Below are 23171 nucleotides of genomic sequence, written 5' to 3' on the forward strand. Positions count from 1 at the left end.
AATTGTAGAGGCCATCGAACTGAATAGCATTTACATTTATAATGAGCTAGCTTTTGGTTAAAACAAATATAACAGGTAAATTATCCTAGTGCACTCTAATTCATTTAATGTGGAAGATACTGCTAAACCCAAAACTGCTCCACGAAATGATATTTTAAAACATTTGGATGTCACCCATAGTTAGGTCCAACTTCCCAATAAAGAACATCTGAAGGGAAAAAAATTCAGAAATCCTCATGTAAATGCTTGAGAATCTGGTCCCCTGTTTGCTGCAACTCTCGGACATTGTACTCACCTTGAAACACAACTTTAAAGTGTGGCCTTGACTAGATTTCTCACTATCAAGTATCTTCTTGCGCACACAGTATGTAGCAGAATGAGAAAGAACGGAGTATAAAGTTTATAGCCAACCCCTTATAAAATGCATCAACTGCTAGATTTTTGATGTCAGTGGTGATCATCATCGCCATTGGATGGATATCATCATCTTCCTAACTGACAGGCAAAATTTAAACTGAGGAGTGGCGAAGTAACTTAGGGGAGGAATAGCGACACAGTACAGAAAATGTATTGCCATAAATGCATAATACTACATTTGATGTTATCACGTAGAGAGTGTGCATGTCTGTAGGTATTTATGGGGGGATAGAGAATGTTGAATTTTCTCATTTGGAGGGGTTTATTGTTTGCACTTACAATTATTCCAGATGCATAGCCGATGATGCTGATGTTCTCTGTTCTTGTTTCAATGAAAATGCCAACAGCAGTGATCAGAAGTGAGAGAAGTAACAGACTGCTCGAAAGCCACACTGCCCTTTTCTTTCGTTTCATCAGTAACTCTGTAAAAAGGAAAATCCCAGTGATATTATGCCAATAGGTTGTTTTCCAATCTTAAACCTAATATATTAATTTTCTGTGTCAAGTCGGGTTACTGTATTTTTCAGTGCATAAATCGATGTGGTGTTTCAGTTGAACTAATTCGATTTCCAATTTTTCCGGAACTTAATTCATCTATACGTTGATGTAGTGTATAACAGACCAAATCGTAAAAACAAATTCAATTCGAACAAAGAACAATACAGCACAGGAACAGGCCCTTCGGCCCTCCAAGCCTGTACCGGTCATGATACCACCCTTGGCCAAAACCCTCAGCATTTCCTAGTGCCGTATCCCTCTATACCCATCATATCCATGTATTTGTCGAGATGCCTTTTGAACGCCGTTAATGTATCTGCTTCCACAACCTCCCCCAGCAATGCGTTCCAGACACTCAACACCCTCTGTGTAACAATCCTGCTTTACACATCTCTTCTAAACGTTGCCCCACGGACCTTAAACCTGTGCCCCCTGGTGGCCCCTCCACCCTGGAGAAGAGTGCCTGCCCTTCCACGCAATCCATGCTCTCATAATCGTGTAGACCTCTATCAGATTACCCCTCAACTTTTGTCGTTCTAATGAAAACAGTCTGAGGCTATTCAGCCACTCCGCAAAGCTAACATCCTCCAGACCTGACAACATCCTGGTAAACCTCCTCTGCACCCTCTCCAAAGCCTCCATATCCTTCTGGTACTGTGGCGACCAGAATTGTGCGCAGTATTCCAAGTGCATATGTACCAAAATCTCTTTTATTAGTCTTCAGAACAGTGACCACGACACCACACAACCCTGCCATGGCAATCTCTGCAAGACGTGCCAGATCATCGACATGGATACCACTATTACACGTGAGAACACCACCCACCAGGTACGCGGTACATACTCGTGCGACTCGGCCAACGTTGTCTACCTCATACGCTGCAGGAAAGGATGTCCCGAAGCGTGGTACATTGGCGAGACCATGCAGACGCTGCGACAACGAATGAACGGACATCGCGCAACAATCACCAGGCAGGAATGTTCCCTTCCAGTCGGGGAACACTTCAGCAGTCAAGGGCATTCAGCCTCTGATCTCCGGGTAAGCGTTCTCCAAGGCGGCCTTCAGGACGCGCGGCAACGCAGAATCGCCGAGCAGAAAATTATAGCCAAGTTCCGCACACATGAGTGCGGCCTCAACCGGGACCTGGGATTCATGTCGCATTACATTCATCCCCCACCATCTGGCCTGCAAAATCCTACCAACTGTCCTGGCTTGATGCAATTCACACCTCTTTAACCTGGGGTTACCCCATCTCTGGATCTGTAGAGATTTAATCACCTGCTAATGGTCGCATTCCTAGCATTGTTTGGCATCTTTGAATTTGTCTATATATGTGTTTCTGGAACATACCTCTTCATTCACCTGAGGAAGGAGCAGCGCTCCGAAAGCTAGTGACATCGAAACAAACCTGTTGGACTTTAACCTGGTGCTGTAAGACTTCGTACTGTGCTCACCCCAGTCCAACGCCGGCATCTCCACATCATGGCTCTTTTATTAGTACATTTGTCAATGAAAAAGAATAATCATACAACACATTTTATTTGCAAATCCAAATTTGGTTCACAAACCTGCAACAGTCATTTACTTGGATTTATTTGTAAGGAGTCGGCATCTAAAATCCACTTAAATGATAGATAGGTTGACGCGGTGTGCAAGACGAGGCCTGGTCTCCAGGAGAATAAAGTCTTATCTTTTACACTGAAAAATATGATACATCCTAACGCCCTTTAGGGAATGCAATCCTGTTCTTACCTGCGTGTAACTCCACACCCACGGTATTATGGTTGACTCTGAAATGGCCTGGCAAGATACTCAGTCGTATTAAATCACTATGAAGTCCAAAAGAAATGAAACCAGCTGGACCACTTGGCACTGACTGAAGCACTGGAAATGACAATGACACATCAAGTCCTGTCGGCCCTGAGATTCCTCCTTAGTAATATGTGGGGGCTTGTGCCAAAATTGGGAGAGCTGTTCCACAGACTAGTCAAGCAACAACCTGGTGTAATCATATTCACAGAATCATACCTTACAAAGGAATTACTGAGTAATTTGTTGGAGCTCTAGGCTGACATGTGCCCGGGTCCTGATTGTATTCATCCTAGGGTCTCAAAAGAAGTGTATAATGAGATAGTTGATGCATTGGTTTTAATTTTCCAAAACCTCCTAGGTTTGGGGAAGGTCCCATTAGATTGGAGGTTAGCAAATATAACTCTATTATTCAAAGTAGGAGGGAGACAGAAAGCGGGAAACTACAGGCCAGTTAGCTTAACATCTGTCATAGGGAAATTGTCAGAAGCTATTACTAAAGAAATTATATAACTTGGATAAGTTCAAGGTAATCAGGCAGAATAGACATGCCGGGTTCTGTTGGGGTGGAAGTCAGCTTCTCCACTCTGTGCCTCGGTGTGGCTGGGAGATCGAATGGAGTTCCTGCATTTAGAGACGGTGAAGTTTGCCCTAAGAGGAGCAAATAAGAGGTTCCATAAGATATTGGGTTTGTTTATTCTGCATTTCGGAGAGGTAGTTACCGTCAACTGTTAGAGGGGTGGAGGGGAGATTGATTGGGGGAGACGGGGGAGCAGGGGTGAGGTTTTGTGCTGGGTTAATTTTATTTTGTATTGTAATGTTTTGTAAATGTTGAAATTTTAAAAACTTGAATAAAAATACATTATTTTTAAAAATACACATGGGGCGAAATTCTCCCCCAACGGCGCGATGTCCGCCGGCTGGCGCCAAAAACGGCGGCAATCAGACGGGCATCGCGCCGGCCCAAAGGTGCGGAATGCTCCGCATCTTTGGCGGCCTAGCCCCAACATTGAGGGGCTAGGCCGATGCCGGAGGGATTTCCGCCCCGCCAGCTGGCGGAAATGGCGTTTGTTGCCCCGCCAGCTGGCGCGGGAATGCGGCGCATGCGCGGGAGCGTCAGAGGCCGCTGAGTTTCCCGGCGCATGCGCGGGAGCGTCAGCGGGCGCGGAAAGTTTCCCGCGCATGCGCAGTGAGGAGAGTCTCTTCCGCCTCCGCCATGGTGGAGGCCGTAGCGGAGGCGGAAGGGAAAGAGTGCCCCCACGGCACAGGCCCGCCCGTGGATCGGAGGGCCCCGATCGCGGGCCAGGCCACCGTGGGGGCACCCCCCGGGGTCAGATCGCCCCGCGCCCCCCCCAGGACCCCGGAGCCCGCCCAAGCCGCCTGGTCCCGCCGGTAAATACCAGTAAATACCGGTAAATACGCCGATTGGACAGGCAATTTCTGGGCGGGACTTCGGCCCATCCGGGCTGGAGAATTGAACGGGGGGTCCCGCCAACCGGCGCGGCCCGATTCCCGCCCCCGCCCAATCTCCATTACCGGAGACTTCGGCGGGGGCAGGATTCACGGCGGCCAACGGCCATTCTCCGACCCGGCGGGGGGTCGGAGAATGACGCCCATGATTTTTGTGAATGAAAATCAGGCTTAACCAACTTATCGGAGTTGGTTGAGGAAGTAACCTGAGCTGTGGGTAAAGGGGAATCGGTGGATGTGCTGTATCTAGATTTCCAGTAGGCATTTGATAATTAAGGTATCACATCAAAGGTTATTGTGGAAAATCAAAGCTCATGTTATGGGGGTAACATATTGGCATGGAAAGAAGATTGGCTAGCTAACAGGAAGTAGAAAGTGGGAATAAATGGGTCTTTTTCAGGTTGGCAAGATTTGATGAGTGGTGTGCCATGCTAAGACCTCAACTGTTTACATCTTATATGAATGACTTGGATGCGGGGATTGAAGGCTTGGTTGTCAAATTTACTGATGACACAAAGATTGGTAGGAAAGTAAGTTGTAAAGAGGACATAAGGAGGCTACAAAAATATATAGCTAGGTTAAGTAAGTTGTAAGTTGGCAAAGATCTCTAGCAAATGGAGTATAATGTGGGAAAATGTTTATTTTGGCAAGATGAATAAAAAAGAAGCATCTTATCTAAATATTGAAAGATTGCAGAGATCGGAGATGCAGAGAGATCTTGGTGATTTTGTGCATTAATCACAAAAGGTTAGTAAGGAGGTACAATGAGCAATTAGGAAAGCGAATAGAATGTTACAATTTATTGTAAGGGGAACTGAACACAAAAGTATGCTTCAGTGTACAGGGCACTAGTGAGACCACATCTGGAGTACTGTGCAAGTATTAACCATCTTATTTAATGAAGGATGTAAATGCATTGGAAGTTCAGAGAAGGTTTACCAGACTAATACCTGGAATGGGTGGGTTATCTTATGAGGAAAGATTGGACAGGCTAGATTTGTATCCGCTGGAGTTTAGAAGAGTAAGAGAAGAGTTGATTGAAACATATCCGGGCTCAGAGAATCGGTGGTGACGCGGGAAATTCCCGCCACGCCGCTCCGACGCTGGGACGCGAATCTCCGACGACCGTAGAATCGGCAGCAATCAGGCCCGCGCGGTCGACGCAGCGCCAGTTGGGGGCCGCTGAAAGAGACCCCTGCGGCAAATCTCCGCGGTCCACCGGCCAAATTCCCGGCGGTAGCTTGGACCCACGGCGGCCGTCCTGGTTGGGGGGGGTGGGAGGATCAGACTCCGGGAGGGACCTCTACAGCATCCAGGCCCGCGATCGGGGGCAACCGATCGGCGGGCGCCCGCGATCTGGAGGGGGCCTACCTCCTTCCGCGTGGGCCCGCTGTATTGCTCCGCCATGTTGCGCAGCGCCATCGCGGAGACGGCCACCACGTGCATGCGCCAGCGCAGAGACGGCCGTCGTGTGCATGCGCGGACCCGCGCCGGCTGTGCAGGGCCACGTATCGGCGCCGGAGCTGCATGCAGCACTCCGCCGCTGTGCTGGTCCCCTGCGGGCTGCTGAATCGCTGGGCCAGGAGGCCCGTTGATGCCGGCGTCAACATTTGGCCGGAATTTCGGAGAATCCCATTTTGAGGGGTCTGACAGGGTGAATGTGAGAGGGTGTTTCCTCTTGGGAGAATCTAAAACTAGGGGTCACTGTTTAAAAATAAGGGACTGTCCATTTAAAACGGAGAACAAAATTCTTCCTCTCAAACAGCTGTGAGCTCAGCAGGTCTGGCAAAATCTGTGGAGATCGAAACGGAATTAACGTTTTGAGTCTGTATGACTCTTCTTCAGAGTCAAAAAGAGGGAGAAATGTGATGGGTTTTATATTATTGAAGAGGCTGGGTGGAGCAGGTGGAACAAAGTAGAAGGTCAGGGATAGGTATGAGCTCAGGAGAGATTTGACAAACATGTCTCAGGCACAAGACAAAGTGAGTGTTAATGATAGTGTTAAAGATTAAATGTGTGAATAGTGACTTAAAGGTCAGATAGCAGAATGTGTTAATAGCAGAGCAAGGGTCAGTGATCTCTGAAAGCACAACATAAGAACAAGTTATGGGCTGGCCCTATCGTGGAGGGGGAGGAGAAAAATATAAATATCAAAATGGAGGAAAGAGTTCATCGTCTGAAGTTGTTGAACTCAGTGTTAAGTCCAGAAGGCTGTAAAGTGCCTAATCGCAAGATGGGTTGCTGTTCCTCCAGTTTGAGTTGAGATAGAAAATTGTAGCAGGCCAAGGACAAAAATATGGGCATGAGAGCAAGATGGTGAATTCAAATGACAAGTGACAGGAAGGTCGGGGCAATGCCTGCAGACTGAGCGGAGGTGTTCAGCAAGGCAGTTACCCAGTCTGCATTTAGTCTCCCCAGTGTAGAGGAGACCGTATTGTGAGCAGCAAATGCAGTCGACCAAATTGATCAACGTGCAAGTAAATCGGTGCTTCACCTAGAAGGAGTGTTTGAGATCTTAGACGGTGAGGAGGGAGTAGGTAAAAGGGCAGGTGTTATACCATCTGTGAGTGCATGACAAAGTGAAGTGGGATGGGGAAGATGTGTTAGAATGGTAGAGGAACGGACCAGGGGGTCACGGAGGCAACTTTCCCGGGAGAATGCTGACTGGGGAGGTGAGGAGAAGATGTGTTTGATGGTGGCATCATCCTGGAGTTGGTAGAAATAGCAGAGTGTGATCTTTTGAACCCGGAGCCTGGTGTGAAAAGTGAGGACATGGGCAACCCTATCATGATTCTGGGAGGGAGGGAGGGTAAGGGGTGAGGACAGAGGTGGAGGAGATGGGCTGGATATGGTTGAGGGTCCTGTCAACCATAGTGGGGGTGGGGGGGGGGGGACCTTGGCTCAGGAAAAAGGAAGACATGTCAGAAGCCCCATTTTAGAAGATAGCACAATCGGAAGAGATGCAACGAAGGCGGAGAAACTGAGAAAAAGGATGGAGTTCTTACCGTAATCAGGGCGTCAATCATCAGAAATGGAGACATATGTTTTGCATTCAGAGAGCATTGACCTTTCTTCTACTATTAACACATTCAACTATCTGACCGTTACCTATTAGCACCTTCCTAAGTCTTTAACATTATCATCACTACTCCCTTTATGTTGTGTCTGTGTCAAATCTCCTGAGTTCCCACCTATCACTAGCCTTCTATTTTGCTCCATCACTTCTCATCCACATGTTCGGCTCCCGAACGAGAGCCCAGCTATTTTCAATTTATAAAACTGTGAGGAATTGTTACTGCACCACATGAGTGATGACACTGACCCATAGATATCTTTTATGTTAAAACAAACTTTAATTTAAACACATAATTAATCACAATGGTAACAAAGAAATAGCTTTACATTTAACAGTTACAACAGTTCTTAAGAAAAGTGAAAATCATAACTTACTTCCTAAACCTGTTATATTCCAATTAAGCAAGCCAATATATTTCAAACACCACTCACAAATAAAGTTAACAACCAGATTTCTACTTGCTTTTCTCTGTGCAGATTATTTTGAGAGAGAACCTTTCAGGACCAAATTGAATCACTTCTGTTCAGGTGAAAGTTCTAGGATCAACTGACTTTTCACACAGACATGGCTCCTCCCATTAACTATATAATCTGTACCCAAAGCATAAGGCATTCTTTTGTCTCTTCCTACAAGATGTCCCTTGACTTGTTTAGCCAGGACCAAACAATATCTCTCATTTATTATCTACACCCCAGGGGTCCTTGAAACGCAAACAATATTCCATTAGCTAGCTATCTGTAAATAAGTAAATGGTTCCCAAGAGCTATTAGCAGAACACTCCACCTGCAAATCACTGATTCCCTCAGTTTTACAACACCTTAATCTGCTCTAGCAGTCATACTATCTGTATGCATTTTAATCCAAGTTTTAATAACATTATTGCAAAAAATATAAAACATGACCATTCGTTGCATTCATCACACCCACTATAAAATCCATCACATTTCTACCTCAAGCTCTGAAGAAGAATCATATGGACTCAAAACATTAACTCTAATTCTCATTCCACAGATGCTTCCAGACCTGGTGGGTTTTTGCAGCATTTTCTATTTTTATTCTATGTTAATTCTGCAGCCTATTCTCTAGGTCTGCAGTAGCCCCCATTCTAATCTCCACACGTAACCCCCACCTCCCACCTTACACCTGGATCCGCCAGGGTTTACATTAGGACCATTGCTGACAAAATAAGCATTCCAAATTTGCCTCACAGAGTGAGCTATCTCTAAACACATGACGAGCATTGGCAGCTCAGGCCAAATCTGACAGTGAAAACCAATTTCTGTAAAGTTTAATTGCATGCTGGTAATGCAATCAGTGATGTGCTTGCAAAATAGTGAGTTTCACTCCATTGTACCCTTTTTTTTTACAAACATTTTCTTCTGGCATTTATGGTTTTATAACAATAAAAGATACAAATACAAATGTAAACATAGTTCAGTGCGTAACACATATACCCTTACTGTTTTTAAGTAACTTTTAGTGCTTTACATGAATCATAGTGATTATAGTTACAATTAAATCTGTAAATAAATCTTATTAGCCCAGCCCGTAAGTGTTGCAATAACAGCTAGAATTAATGCCATTTCAAACCAGTCACAGGAAATGTAATGGACATCACATATGATCTTCATGGGGTACTGCAGCATATCAGCTATGTTACAGGATCATTAATCTAAATGCCTGGATGAGTGATCTAGAGATATGAGCTCAAATCCCACTGCAGTAGCTGGAAAATTATAAAAAGTCAGAACCAGCAATGGGAACAATGGAATTCTTGGATTATCATGAACACTCATCTGGTCCATTAATGTCCTTCAGGGAAAGACATCACCACTCTTACCCAGTGTTGTCTATATGTGACTGGTTCCAGAACCATACCTTTTAATTTCCCTCTGAAATTACCAAGCAAGCTGCTCAATGGTATACATGAAGTTGGTTGAAATTGAAACTACTTTTTGAAGTCATTCTAAATTTAAGTCCATAAATCAGTGTAATGATATTCTCCAGAATGTGTGCAACATGGCAGTGAAGGTGGTGATGAGCGCCTTCTTGTACCTTTGCTACTCCAAACGTTGTGGGTGCACCCACAGTACTGTTAGGGAGGGTGTTCCAGGATTTGACCCAATGATAGTGAAGGATTGACACCAGCTCCAAGTCAGGACAGTGTGTGGCTTGACTTAAATGGGAACTTACAGGTGGTGGGTGCTCCCATGTATCCGCTGTCCTTCTAGGCAGTAGAGGTTTCGGGATTGGAAGGTGATGGTGAAGGAGCATAGGTTCGATGGAGATGGTACACACTGTTGCCACTGTTCGTCAGTGGTGGAGGGAGTGAATGCTGAAGGTGGTGGATGGGGTGTCAATTAAGTGGGCTGCTTTGTATTGGATGGTATTGAGCTTCTTGAGTGTTGTTGGAGCTGCACTCATCCAGTTAAGTGGAGAATATTCCATCACACTCCTGACTTGTGCCTTGTAGATGGTGGGAAGATCTGGGGAGTCAGAAGGTGAATTAATTGTCACAGCATACCTAGTCGCTGACCTGCTCTTGTAGCCATAGTACTTATACGACTAGTCAACTTTAGTTTCTGATTAATGGTAATCCAAGGATGCTGATAGTGGGGGATTCAACAATAGTAATGCCATTGAATGTCATGTGGAGATGCTTAAATCATCTCTTGAAAGAGATGTTGCCTGCCACATGTGTGGCATGAATAATATGTGCTACTTATCAGTCCAAACCTGGATATTGTCCAAATTTTGCTGCATATGGAACCAGACTGCTTCAGTATCTGAGGAGTCACGAATGGTGCTGAACATTGTGTAATCATCTGTGGATATCTCCACTTCTGACCTTATTACCAAGGGAAGGTAATTGATGAGGCAGCTGAAGATGGTTGGGGTTAGGACACTACCCTGAGGATCTCCTGCAGGACTTAGATGATTGACCTCCAATAACCACATTCATTTTCCTTTGTGCCAGGTATGACTCCAACCAGTGGAGATTTTACCCCTTGATTTCCAATGGCTCCAGTTTTGCTAGGGCCCCTTGATGCCACACTCAGTCAAATGCTGACTTGATTTCAAGGGCAGTCACTCTCACCTCATCTCTTCAATTCAGCTCTCATGATAATGTTTGGACCAAGGCTGTTATGAGGTCAGGAGCTGAATGATCCTGGCAGATCAAACTGAGCATCAGTGAGCAGTTTATTGCCAAGTAAGTACCACTTGATAACGCTGTTGATAACACTTTCCATCACTTTGCTGATGTTCCAAGATAGCCTGAAGGTAATTGGCTGGGTTGGATTTGCCCTGCTTTATGGTCAGTACATACCTGGGCAATTGTTGACATTGTCAGGTAGATGCCAGTGTTGTAGCTGTACTGGAACAGCTTGACTAGGGGTTTGGCCAGTTCTGGTGCAGAAATCGCCGATTGTTGCTGGAATGTTGTCAGGGTTCATAGCCTTTGCAGTATCCAGTGCCTTCAAACATTTCACGATATCACATGGGGTGAATTGAAGTGGCTGAAGATTGACATCTGTGGGGCTGAGAACCTCAGGAGGAGACCGAGATGGATCATCCACTTGTCACTTCTGGTTGAAGTTGGCTGCCAATGCTGCGGGGCCTTTTTCAGTGGCCCCCAACCAGCGCCTGGCCCAATTCCGGCGCAGGGGGTCGGAGAATCCCGCCCATGATTTCGAAGTTTGCAGATCATCCGAACATATCAAATAGGAGAAGTAGCCATTCGGCCCCTCAAATCTACCCTGCCATTCGATAATTTCATGGCTGATCTGTGTGTTTCGAAGTCCACCTCCCCATCTACCCCCCCACCCCAGTAACCTTCGATTCCCTTACCGAACAATAATCAATCTACCTTAAAAGATATTCAGTAACCCGCCTCCACCACCTTCTGAGGCAGAGTTCGAAAGTCGCACAGCCCTCTGAGAGAAAATAATTCTCCTCATCTGTGTCCTAAAAGGGCAACCCCTAATTTTAAAGCAGTGCCCCCTAGTTCTGGACCCACCCACAAGAGGAAACATCCTTTCCACATTCACCTTGCTTAGACCATTCAGGATCTTGTTTCTTTCAATCACGTCATCTCTCATTCTTCTAACCCCCAGTGGAAACAAGCCCAGTCTGTCCAACCTTTCCTTAGACAACCCGCTCATTCAAGTTATCAATCTAGTCAACCTCCACTTCACCGCCTCCAACACATGTGCATCCTTAAATAAGGAGACTCTCCTAGGGCAGCACGGTGGCGCAGTGGTTAGCATTGCTGCCTTACGGCGCTGAGGTCCCAGGTCAATCCTGGCTCTGGGACACTGTCCGTGTGGAGTTTGCACATTCTCCCCATGTTTGTGTGGGTTTCGGCCCCACAACCCAAAGCTGTGCAGGGTAGGTGGATTGGCCACGCTAAATTGTCCCTTAATTGGAAAAAAATGAATTGGGTACTCTAAATTTTTTTTTTAAATAAAGAGACTCCTTATTAGGGTGAAACAGGCAAAGGGCAGCACGGTGGCGCAGTGGGTTAGTCTGCTGCCTCACGCGCCGAGGTCCCAGGTTCGATCACGGCTCTGGGTCACTGTCCATGTGGAGTTTGCACATTCTCCCCGTGCTTGCGTGGGTTTCGCCCCCACAACCCAAAAGATGTGCAGTTTAGGTGGATTGGCCTTGCTAAATTGCCCTTTATTTGGAAAAAAAAATAATTGGACACTCTAAATTTATTTTAAAAAAGATGAAACGGGCAGACACACAGTAGATGACAGCTACACACAGAGAGGCGTGAAGCGATTAATTATGGTCGGAAGAAGGGGGAGGAGTGGAAATATAAACAAAACGGTACAATTTTAAATGGGGTGCAAGAACAGAGAAAAATGCGGATGTACCTACATATATCATTGAAGGTGGCAGGGTAAGTTGAGAAAATGGTGAAAAAGGCATATGGAATTCTGGGCTTTATCAACAGAAGCACACACAGCATGCAACCACAAGGAAATGTCGCAAAAGCGTGCAACAGAATCTAAGGGAACTGAGGTTTTGTGATGGAAAACTGGCATAAATGGTTTCTGCTCTATTTTCCTACCACTAAAAAGTTTATTGCCCCGATCACGCACAGATATTACACCAAAAACATCATGGATAGCCTACCCCTCCTCAGTGGGCACTGCAACAGTATATCGCTCATGACTTCAGGGTGCGGCTATGCAGAGCTAGGTCGCATATTCGGCAGCTCCCGCTTGGAACGGACTTTTGGGCTCTTTTACAGGGCCCCCACGGCATTTGTTTGACATTTCCCGGTGTGGGAAGAAGGCTGCAGCATTCCCCTGACAGTGTCCCCCAGGAGTGTTGTGTCTTTTGGCTACCAGACCCGGCAGAAACAGTGAAAGATTTGGCTTGAGCTGCAGCAGTAGACGAGGGTCTCTTCCAGCATGCAGGCGGGGGAAGGGCAAGCTTAAAGCTGCAATCTGGCTTGACTCTATCAAAGGTGAATTCTAGCAGCAGAGGGAACAACTGTGAAAAGATCTACCAGGGTCATTGAAGAAGCAGGGACGAGGCTTCTGGTGGCGGCCATGGAGGAGTAGGTCGCGCATTCGGCAGCACCCGTCTGGAGTCGACTCTCAGACCTTTTTCAGGAATTTCCATAGACTTTTTGGGGCAGACTGGTGAAGCAAACACTGCCAGCTTCTATGAAACGGACCAGAAGTGTAACGGCCAAAGGAGCGGCACTGGAGCAACGGGAGAAGCGAGGGAAAGAAAACAAAATGGCGGCGGCCAGGGACAAAGGGGAGCTGCAGGAGTTCATCAAGCGCTGCTTCGAGGAGCAGCGCGAGGAGATGCGCAAAGAGATGTTGGCGCCTATGCTTTCGGCAATTGAAGAACTCGGGATCACGCAGAAGGCCCACGAAGCTAAGATCCAGGAGGTACAGAAAAGAGTCAGTCAGAACGAGGACGAGCTCGTGGGCCTGGCGGTGAGAGTGGAGCAGAACGAGGCGCTACACAAGAGGTGGGCGGGAAGACTCGAAGACCTGGAGAACAGGTCGAGGAGAAAGAATCTGCGAATCCTGGGTCTCCCTGAGGGAGTGGAGGGGGCTGATGCCGGGGCATACGCAAGCACGATGCTCGAGGCGATGAAGGGCACGAAGGCCCCTTCGAGGCCACTGGAGTTGGACGGGGCACATCGGGTGCTGCCGAAGAAGCCCCAGGCAAATGAGCCGCCAAGGGCGATGGTGGTGAGGTTCCACCGGTTCACAGACAGAGAGTGGGTCCTGAGATGGGCCAAGAAGGAGCGGAGCAGTAAGTGGGACAATGCAGAGATCCGAATATACCCGGACTGGAGCACGGAGGTTGCAAAGCGGAGAGCGGGTTTCAACTGGGCCAAAGTGGCGTTGTACCGGAAAGAAGTGAAATTCGGAATGCTGCAGCCAGCGCGACTGTGGGTCACATACAAGGGCCAACACTATTACTTCGAAACGCCTGAAGAGGCGTGGACCTTTGTACAAGCCGAAAAGTTGGACTCTAACTGAGGGTTTGTGAGGGTGGGGGGGATGTTTTGGGGTTTGATGTGTGATGGTTGTTGTATATAGGGGGTCAATCACGCGCAGGAAATGTTACATGGGCTGGGGGAGAGAGACAAGGAAAAAGACAGGAGCTGCGCCAGAGGGGGCGGAGCGGCCTTTGGAAAGCGCAGGGTTTTTTCCCGCGCGCGGGAAGGAAGGGGAACGAAGGAATGCATATGGATTGGGAGACTCCCACGCGGGGAGGTCAATGGGACGGCGGGGGAAGTCGGGGTCAGCAGGCGTCAGCTGACTTACGGGAGTGACATGGGGGGAGCAAAAAAGCTAGACAGGGGTCTAACGGGGGGGAGGGGAGGAGGGAAGGGGGGGGAAAGGGTTGCTGCTGCACTGGCCGAAAGGGAATGGGACACAGCAGAGGTGGTCGGGACGGGGGTCCCCCCTCTGGGGAACTGGAGGGTGAGGGAGGCGTGGACACGGGACTGGCCCAGAAAAGGAGATGGCTAGTCGGCGGGGCATGGGGGGGGTGAGAGCCCCTCCAATCCGGCTGATAACGTGGAATGTGAGGGGCCTGAATGGGCCAGTGAAGAGGGCTCGAGTGTTCGCGCACTTAAAGGGACTGAAGGCGGACGTGGCCATACTCCAAGAGACACATCTGAAGGTGGCGGACCAGGTCAGGTTAAGAAAGGGATGGGTAGGACAGGTATTCCACTCGGGACTGTACGCGAAGAATAGAGGGGTGGCAATATTGGTGGGAAAGCGGGTGTCATTTGAGGCCAAGACTATTGTAACGGACAATGGAGGGTGATATGTAATGGTGAGCGGTAGGCTGCAAGGGACGTGGGTGGTGTTGGTAAACGTATACGCCCCGAACTGGGATGATGCAGGATTCATGAAGCGCATGTTGGGGCGCATTCCGGACCTGGAGAGACACTGGAGGGGTTCTGGAGAGGAGTGGCGGGAGCAATATCTCAGGTGGTGAAAGTCCGGGTCAAGCCAAGCTGGGGTCTAGCAATATTTGGAGTAGTGGACGAACCGGGAGTGCAGGAGGCGAAAGAGGCCGGCATTCTGGCCTTTGCGTCCCTAGTAGCCCGGCGAAGGATCTTGCTAATGTGGAAGGAGGCGAAGCCCCCAGCCTGGAGGCCTGGATAAATGATATGGCTGGGTTCATAAAGTTGGAGAGGATTAAGTTCGCCTTGAGAGGGTCTGCGCAGGGGTTCTACAGGCGGTGGCAACCGTTCCTAGACTATCTCGCGGAGCGTTAGAGGAAGGTCGGTCAGCAGCAGCAGCAACCTTGGGGGGGGGGGGGGTGGAGGGGATGTCCTGGGAGGGGGGGGGGGGGAAGGGGGGACTGCTTGGGAGGGTGGATGAGCAAGAGATAACATGAAGGGTTGGGGAAACTGGCACGTACGGGTGAGGGCCAGTGTACAAAGCTGTGTAAATATATCATTTTGCCATGTATATATCTTGCTCTGCGCGATTTCTCGGTTTTTTTTGTTACGGGGGGTGGGGTTATTGTTTGTAAGGGAGAAAAATGGTGTTAAAAAACTTTAATAAATATATATATTTTTTAAAACAGTATATCGCTCATGCACGACCTTATTGAGAAAACACATTTTAGTGCTGCTGTTATAATTTCATCGATGATTTGGCTTACACACAACTTTAAATATTCTGAGAGGTCTTGTGACACAGTTGGTAACATTCATGCCTCTGAACCAGAAACTCTGGCTTAAAATCCCACTCCAGGCACTTGAAGACCACCAAAGATGCATTCATAATCTGCCCAAACAGGTTGATTATCAACTGATAAATCCTTTCATTATACCTGTGACAGGTGGGAAGAGTGAGAAAGTCTCCTGCTCAGCCATGATTGTTGCAGAGTGGTGGTTCCCAAGCTTTATCTGTTCCAGTAAAAACTAGCTATGGGAAGAGACATGAGCAGATGCTTTGTCTGTCTCATGTGCCACTAGGCATGGGAAAGCAATAAAGATAAATGTTCCACATTCCTACAACATGTTACATTTGAGAAATAGATCCTTGCATTGCTTAAATTTTAAGAACTGTTTAATTTCAATTAGCTTGCTCTATGCTTAGAAATCTTTATATTTTTTATGCCTTTATATTTAATCACAGAACATTTTCAGGTCTATATTAAACAATGTTGAGAAATTGGAGTAATTGCCAGTTACATAGAAAGGCTAATATACAAACCTCTGTGGAGAGAGTAACAAAGTAATGTTTCAAGTTTCAGCTTAAGGACTTATTGTTAGAACATAGAATTCCTGCAGTGCAGATGGAGGTCATTCAGCCCATCGAGTGTGTGCTGACCCTCTGAAAGAGTACCCTACCTCGGCCCACTTCCCCACCCTATCCCAGTAACCCCACCTAACCTGTACATCTTTGGAAACTAAGGGGCAATTTAGCATGATATGTATGGTTTTGGTCTGTGGGAGGAAACCGGAGCACCCGGGGGAAACTCACGTGGACAAATTCTAACAAATTGAAGTCCTTAAAAAAAATCAGCTCCAGTGAAATGGAGGAGAGAATAGATTGACCAAAATTGAACAAAACAATAAACTGGTACCAATGGCTCTCATGATGTGGAGATGCCAGCGTTGGACTGGGATGAGAACAGTAAGAAGTCTTACAACACCAGGTTAACGTCCAACAGGTTTGTTTCAAACATTCGCTTTCCGAGCACTGCTCCTTCCTCAGGTGAATGAAGAGGTATGTTCCAGAAACATATATATAGACAAAGTCAAAGATGCAAGACAATGCTTTGAATGCGAGCATTTGCAGGTAATTAAGTATTTACAGATCCAGAGATAGGGGTAACCCCAGGTTAATGGCTCTCATGGAAGTCTTACATCAAATTAACTTGCATCTTGCAATTATACATCTGCTGCATATTTCCGGCATTTCCCTATTTCAGTTCCCACATTTCCATTTTAAAAAAATACGTCCATGAATTTGGCGACTGCATTAATAGGACGGGGTTAGATTTCCTTTTCGACATTTTAATATTTTACCAGCTGGCGGACTAAATGTTGTTAATCGCTTCGAAGTAGTTGTGCCGTGAAATGCAAACCACGTGTCCTTACAATTTAAAATCATTTGCAAATTTTACTCGTCGCGTTTTCCAAAAACTTGTCCTTTTTTTAACCAACCTTGTAGAGGATCAATTCGCAATGCACTCTCGGATAGCCTGGCCCAGCATCGGAATATTCCAGCGTTAAGAATTGTACACGGTCGTTAACATAACCATGATGTGGAGATGCCGGCGTTGGACTGGGCCGAAGCGTGGTATATTGGCGAGACCATGCAGACGCTGCGACAACGAATGAACGGACATCGCGCAACAATCACCAGGCAGGAATGTTCCCTTCCAGTCGGGGAACACTTCAGCAGTCAAGGGCATTCAGCCTCTGATCTCCGGGTAAGCGTTCTCCAAGGCGGCCTTCAGGACGCGCGACAACGCAGAATCGCCGAGCAGAAACTTATAGCCAAGTTCCGCACACATGAGTGCGGCCTCAACCGGGACCTGGGATTCATGTTGCATTACATTCATCCCCCACCACCTGGCCTGCGAAATCGTACCAACTGTCCTGGCTTGACACAATTCACACCTCTTTAACCTGGGGTTACCCCATCTCTGGATCTGTAAAGATTTAATCACCTGCTAATGGTCGCATTCCAAGCATTGTCTGGCATCTTTGAATTTGTCTATGTATATGTTTCTGGAACATACCTCTTCATTCACCTGAGGAAGGAACAGCGCTCCAAAAGCTAGTGACATCGAAACAAACCTGTTGACTTTAACCTGGTGTTGTAAGACTTCTTACTGTTAACATAACTGTGAGGGCTGCTGAGCAACGCAACGAATTCGTATGGACATCGCGCGAATTTACAGGACACAGCGCAATGTGGATGAATTTTAACGCCTTTCGCTAAATGCTGCCCTTCCAAATGCGCAAGTAAGTGAACGTACATCGAATTAAACGGCGATGAAAAAGGCAAATGCAACCGGAGTTAAATGTAAACATGCATAAAATATTCCTTTAAAAAAAAAATCAGAATTACAGGAATTTGTTTGTGTGTGTGTGTGTGTGTGTGGGGGGGGGGGGGGGGGGGGGAGAGATTTCTGTGAGGAAAAACTAATGGATAATTACAGAGGGACAGCGGATACGGGAATGGGGGTTGAGTTTTGGGGTCTTTGATGAAGAAAACTGACTGGATTTAGGATTGAGCACATTGGGAAACTCGGGCTGGAATACTTGGACACGTCCTCGCTGCGGACGCCAAATCAGGCGCGTTTCCATCCAGCAGTGGGCTTCTTGGGCGTTCACCGCGGTTACTCGAGGGTATCATCTTGTTCTAAGATTTTGTTTTTAAAGTATCACTTCTCCTCGGTTCAGGTTCCACGTTATTGAACGGCCGGATCAGACAGATGGCTCCTTGAGGAAAAAAGAACCTGCTTTTCACAATTGGAAGAGAATGAAAGTATGACAAATTAACTTTAGGGATATTGGTATTTACGAATTCAGCAACTCACCGAATTGTTCAAAACGAAGGTGGGATTGATTTTGTTCCGGAGTCTGTTGCATCTCTCCCCCCCCCCCCCCCCCCAACTCTAGATTAAATGATACAGAGTAGCAGCCTCGAGGGCGCAGAAAAGATGGGATGAGGCAAGGTTATTCTGTAACTCCTTGTGGACGATGATGGACTAGGCGGCGGCTTCACACGGGCTGAATCCCCCTCAGCTGTCCACATACTCCACTCTCTCGGCTCTCGGGGATGGCGAGAGAGATGGGCTCAGAGCCACCGCGCCTCCCAGTGTAGCCTCTCGCCCCCCTCCCCCGAGTTGCCTTCACCGCCCGCACATTCCAGCCACACATCGCAAGTTGTGATATCGCAGGAATTATATAGGCATCCGTCTTTGACGGAAGTGAAAATTCCACTGGAGCGTTACAAAGTAAAGATTGACACCGAGCCGCGGGTAGGTCAAAATTTGGGCAGATGGCCAAATGTTTGGCCCGGGGTGGGGGGGGGGGGGGGTGTTTTAAGCATCACCTCAAAAGAGTTGGGGTATGGGTATAGGCATCTTTTCATGAATAAGATTAAATGCATTTAATACACGTGAATATTTCATAACAAGTTACAAAATGCTTAATCATTCATAGATAGATAGTACTTTTGTGTTTTTTAAAGAAGTTTGCAATAAAATACATTTTTAAAAAATAGATCAATAGAGCTTTCCTCAACTTCAAATTGTAAAAACGAAATAAACATTTACACTTTGGGCGCAGAGGGAGCGCACAGCTCCCACAGTCAATGTTGTGAGCAATTAGTACACACTTTGCTTTCTGTATATATCCCTTGGCCTGTATTCCCCATCTAGACTTTTGAAGAATGAGGGGCAACCTCATTGAAACGTGCATAATTCTTACAGGTTGCGACAGGATGGATGTAGATAAGATGTTTCCCCTGACTGGCGAGTCTAAACCCAGGTGACATAATCTCAGAATGAGGGACAGACCATTTAAGACTGAGTACGAAGTCTTACAACACCAGGTTAAAGTCCAACAGGTTGGTTTCAAATCACTAGCTTTCGGAGCACAGCTCCTTCCTCAGGTGAATGAAGAGGTAATTTCCAGAAACATATATATAGACAAGGAGAAAGGTCATAAGTAGACAGTATATATTTGAAGTAATTGGGAGAAGTTGAGGAGAGTGTATTTTACCAGAGGGTAGTGGGGACCTGGAACTCATCACCTGAAAAGGTGGGAGAATCTGAAACCCTCACTGCATTAAAAAATAACTGGGATACGTACTTGAAGTGCTGTAACCAACAAGGTTTTGATTAAATGAGAATAGGCCCGATTGCTCTTTTGACTGGCCTTCTTTAGTACTGTAAATTTATTTGATTCTACAAACACCTTGTCAGGGAGCCACCTGGGTTTATTATCAATTTATGCCTTGGAAGTAATGATGCCAGGATCTAGCTTGCCAACCGATTTGGAGTTCAGATTATATGAGCATTTAAAATGGACAACCTCCCATCAGGATCCACACAAGCTGTCAGTTATCAAAGAAGTCAGATAACAAAGTGATGCTGTCTTTCAGAGAAGTTAATCTACAGACCTGACTGCCTCCTCAGGTGGATGTGAACGATTAATTTTGAAGAGGAGAAGAGGAGTCACCCCTTGGCTCCTGATCAGTATTAATACTTCATTCTAATCCTTCATAAAAAAATGATTATCTGGTAATTATCAGGCAGCTGTTTGTGGGAGCTTGCTGTGCCCCCTACATTAGAATATTGACTACACTTCAAAAAGGTAGGTCATTAGCTGCAAAATGCTTTGATAGGCCGGGTGGTCGTGAAAGACGCTCTTTAAAAGCAAGTATTTATTTTTCAAGATTTGCCGCAGGCCATGCAGTTAAAAGGTCAAAATGTTACAGGCAGCCCCTCGCGATAGCATTGAGGGCCTCTGGTCAGTGGTAGGGCATTTGTCGGAATGGAGTGGAGCATCGAGTATCACTTTATGCAGACTACTTCTGTACAGTACGGACCCGACTCCCTCCATAGATAGTATAATGAGGATGCTCACTACACTTTTAACTTTTCCGGCTATAAGCTAAACGTAGGTAAAAGTGAGTGTTTTCCAGTGAATCCACCTGCTAAAGGAACTCAAGTTAATTAATTGCCGTTTTGCTTCTTTGACATTAGTTTCCATTATTTGGGGGTCCGTGTAGCCCATAGATGGGACACACTTCACAAACTAAATTATTCAAAGCTCATCAACAATGTCAGGGCTGATCTGCAGAAGTGGAAAGCCTCCCTCTGTCCCTGGCAGGTAGGATCCAAATGATCAAAATGAATGTGCTTCCCAGGTTCCTATTTTTCTTTCAATGCATCCCTATTTTTCTGCCCAGATCATTTTTTACTACGGTCAACAAATTTATTTCTGCTTGTATTTGGACAGGTAGGGGTCCCAGCGTCTGCAGTGCTCTGCTCCAGGGAAACAGAGGATCGGGAGACTTGGCCGTCTCAAATGTTTTGTTTTACCATTGAGCTTCAAACATTCAAAAAATCCTGCAGTGGCTTTGGGACCCTGACTCGGTTTCGGGCAAAATGGAGGTCTGCTCTTGCAACACCTCCTCTCTCCATGCTATAATTACCCATACCACTGCCTTTCTCCCCTGAGGGATTTTCATCTAATCCTGTGGTGATTTCTTCCCTCAGGATTTGAAAAAGTTTTGGCAGCATTTCAAACTTCTCTCCCTGTCTTCTTTAGCCGCTATTTGTAATAGTCATCCCTTTGCCTCCGGGCCTGGGCTCTTCGCTCAGGTCATGGAACGCAAGGGCACTTGTGCACTTTGGGGATCTATTTGTAAAGGGGAGAATCGTCAGTTTTGAGGAGCTGGCTGACAAATTCCAGTTCTAACCTATTTTGTTACTTTCAAATTCATGATTTTTCTCATAAGACTTTTCCTTCTTTTCCCTTGGCAGCAACCCCCCCCCCCCCCCCCCCCCCCCCTCCTTGCTGAGGAGGGTATTGTCCTTGGCGTAGCCTGATAAGGGGTCCATTTCGGTTCCGAATGGCATTATCCTTTCATCAGATCCCGCCTCTTTGGATGGGGTGAGGGAGCTGTGGGAGAGTGATCCTCTACTTATAGACTTGGAGGGAAGCCCTTTAACAGGGTGAACTCCACTTCTTCCTGCTCTTGACTGAGTCTAATTCAATTTATAGTACACATAACTCATTGGACCAAGGCGAAGATGAGTGGGTTTTTCCAGGATGTGAAGAACAAGTGTGATTGTTGCTCGCTTGTGCCAGCGAACCACATTCACATGTTTTGGTCTTGTCCCAAATTTGCGCGCTTTTGGGTTTCCTTTTTTAAGACTATATTGGGGCTATTCACAGTAACTTCATACTTGTGACAATAAAAGATTATTATTATTATATCGGGGATTCTTTGGGCGGTTTTAGACCCATGTCCATTTATAGCCATAGTTTGGTTTCAGACTGACCAGGATTTCACTCGGGTTGGGGCAGACGTTCTCGCCTTTGCCTCTTTGGTGGTTAGTAGGCGAATATTGCTTGTTTAGAGGTCATATGGCACCATGGGGCTGAGAGGACAACCATTTATCTCCTTTTAAAAAAGATTTGCTCAGCTTCTGTGGAGAGAGAAGCAGAGTTAAGGGCCATGTGGAGTCGAAGGGAGGAATTCTCTGGCCTCCCAGCCACGTGTTTCTCAGCAACGAGACGGCACGTCGTTCGCTGGCGGCGGGATTGTCAATTCTCGCCGCTGTCAATGGCAATTCCCATCGAAGCCACCCCAGGTCACCAGGAAACCCGCAAGGGGGGGGGGGGGGTTGCTGCCGGCGGGACGAGAGAATTCCAGCCAGAACCTTGGGCTGAATTTTATGCCCAGTCACGGAGGAGATGGGGCTGGAAAATGCCATGAGACATTCAAAAGTCCATTGACTTTGGCAGGAACGGGAAAAATCGGCCGTTGAATATTCCATCCAACATTAACTCTGTATTCTCTCTCCACAGATGCTGCCAGACCTGCTGGGTTTATCCAGCATTTTCTGTTTTTATTTCGGATTCCCAGCGTCTGCAGTATTTTGCTTCTATGTGGCCAAGTTAAAAACATGTGCTTATCTGCGAAACATAACAGACAATGTCAGATTAGCAAGTTATATGAAAGCTACCAACACACAATTGTTCATGTCAAAGCTCCCCGGTGTTGCCCCCGCTTTGTTCCATTTGTTATCTTTGCGAGCTTTCCCAATTCTCTGTCGAAATGGACGATCCCCATTGCTGCTGCTGCTCATTGGATCCTCCTGTGCGACGCTGCCACAGCACCGGGGCCAACGAGAGGCACCCGAGTCCCCTTGGAGCACCAGGGAGAGGGATAAACACAGAGGGAGGGAGGAATGCAAAGGGGGGGGGGGGGGGGTGGGGGGAGGAAGACCCTCTGCGACCACACCAGCCAGGCTGAGAGCTCTCAGCTCAGGGCCGCCCCCTGACGCGGCGGCTCAAAGGAATTTCAGTGAATGGAGCTCAACTCAAGTCCCTGTTACCCGCCGCTGGTTAACACCATGTTCCGCCCGTGGCGGCCAGCGGTCGAAATCAGCAACTTGACATTAAAATCCGACATTAAACTATTCCTAAAAGCTCGGTTCCGCTAAAGTCAGGACTGGCCCCGCCCCGGTAGCTGTACAGCTGGTTGCTACCCTCCCAACACACTGTAAACATCAGGCATCACCAACAACAAATAAATCTTTTCCAAATCACAGGTAAGCCGGGCATTTAAAAAAAACAAATGTTCACAACTGGGTTAAAAATATAAGACGAAGCAGAAATTGAAAATTTATCAGTCC

At 46.9% G+C, this 23171-nt stretch overlaps 1 protein-coding gene and 1 long non-coding RNA gene across 3 annotated transcripts in view; one reads left to right on the top strand and one right to left on the bottom strand.

Moving 5' to 3' along the window:
• Window positions 1-18400, bottom strand: part of LOC140389646 (transmembrane protein 255B) — a 117057-nt gene extending 98657 nt beyond the window's left edge. For both annotated transcript variants that reach the window (XM_072473966.1, XM_072473965.1), the window contains exons 1-2: window positions 18333-18400; window positions 697-839 (exon numbers count right to left, since the gene is read on the bottom strand). In XM_072473966.1, the coding sequence (XP_072330067.1) occupies window positions 697-839; window positions 18333-18384 (195 nt within the window). In that variant the 5' untranslated portion in view covers window positions 18385-18400. The remainder of the gene's footprint in view (window positions 1-696; window positions 840-18332) is intronic.
• Window positions 17473-19505, top strand: LOC140389647 (uncharacterized). Its single transcript, XR_011934436.1, has 3 exons — window positions 17473-17754; window positions 18196-18280; window positions 19230-19505. It is a non-coding gene; the product is annotated as an uncharacterized lncRNA (long non-coding RNA).
• Window positions 19506-23171: the final 3666 nt, after the last annotated feature.

This window comes from Scyliorhinus torazame, chromosome 14 (assembly GCF_047496885.1).
Source record: "Scyliorhinus torazame isolate Kashiwa2021f chromosome 14, sScyTor2.1, whole genome shotgun sequence".
Taxonomy (NCBI): domain Eukaryota; kingdom Metazoa; phylum Chordata; class Chondrichthyes; order Carcharhiniformes; family Scyliorhinidae; genus Scyliorhinus; species Scyliorhinus torazame.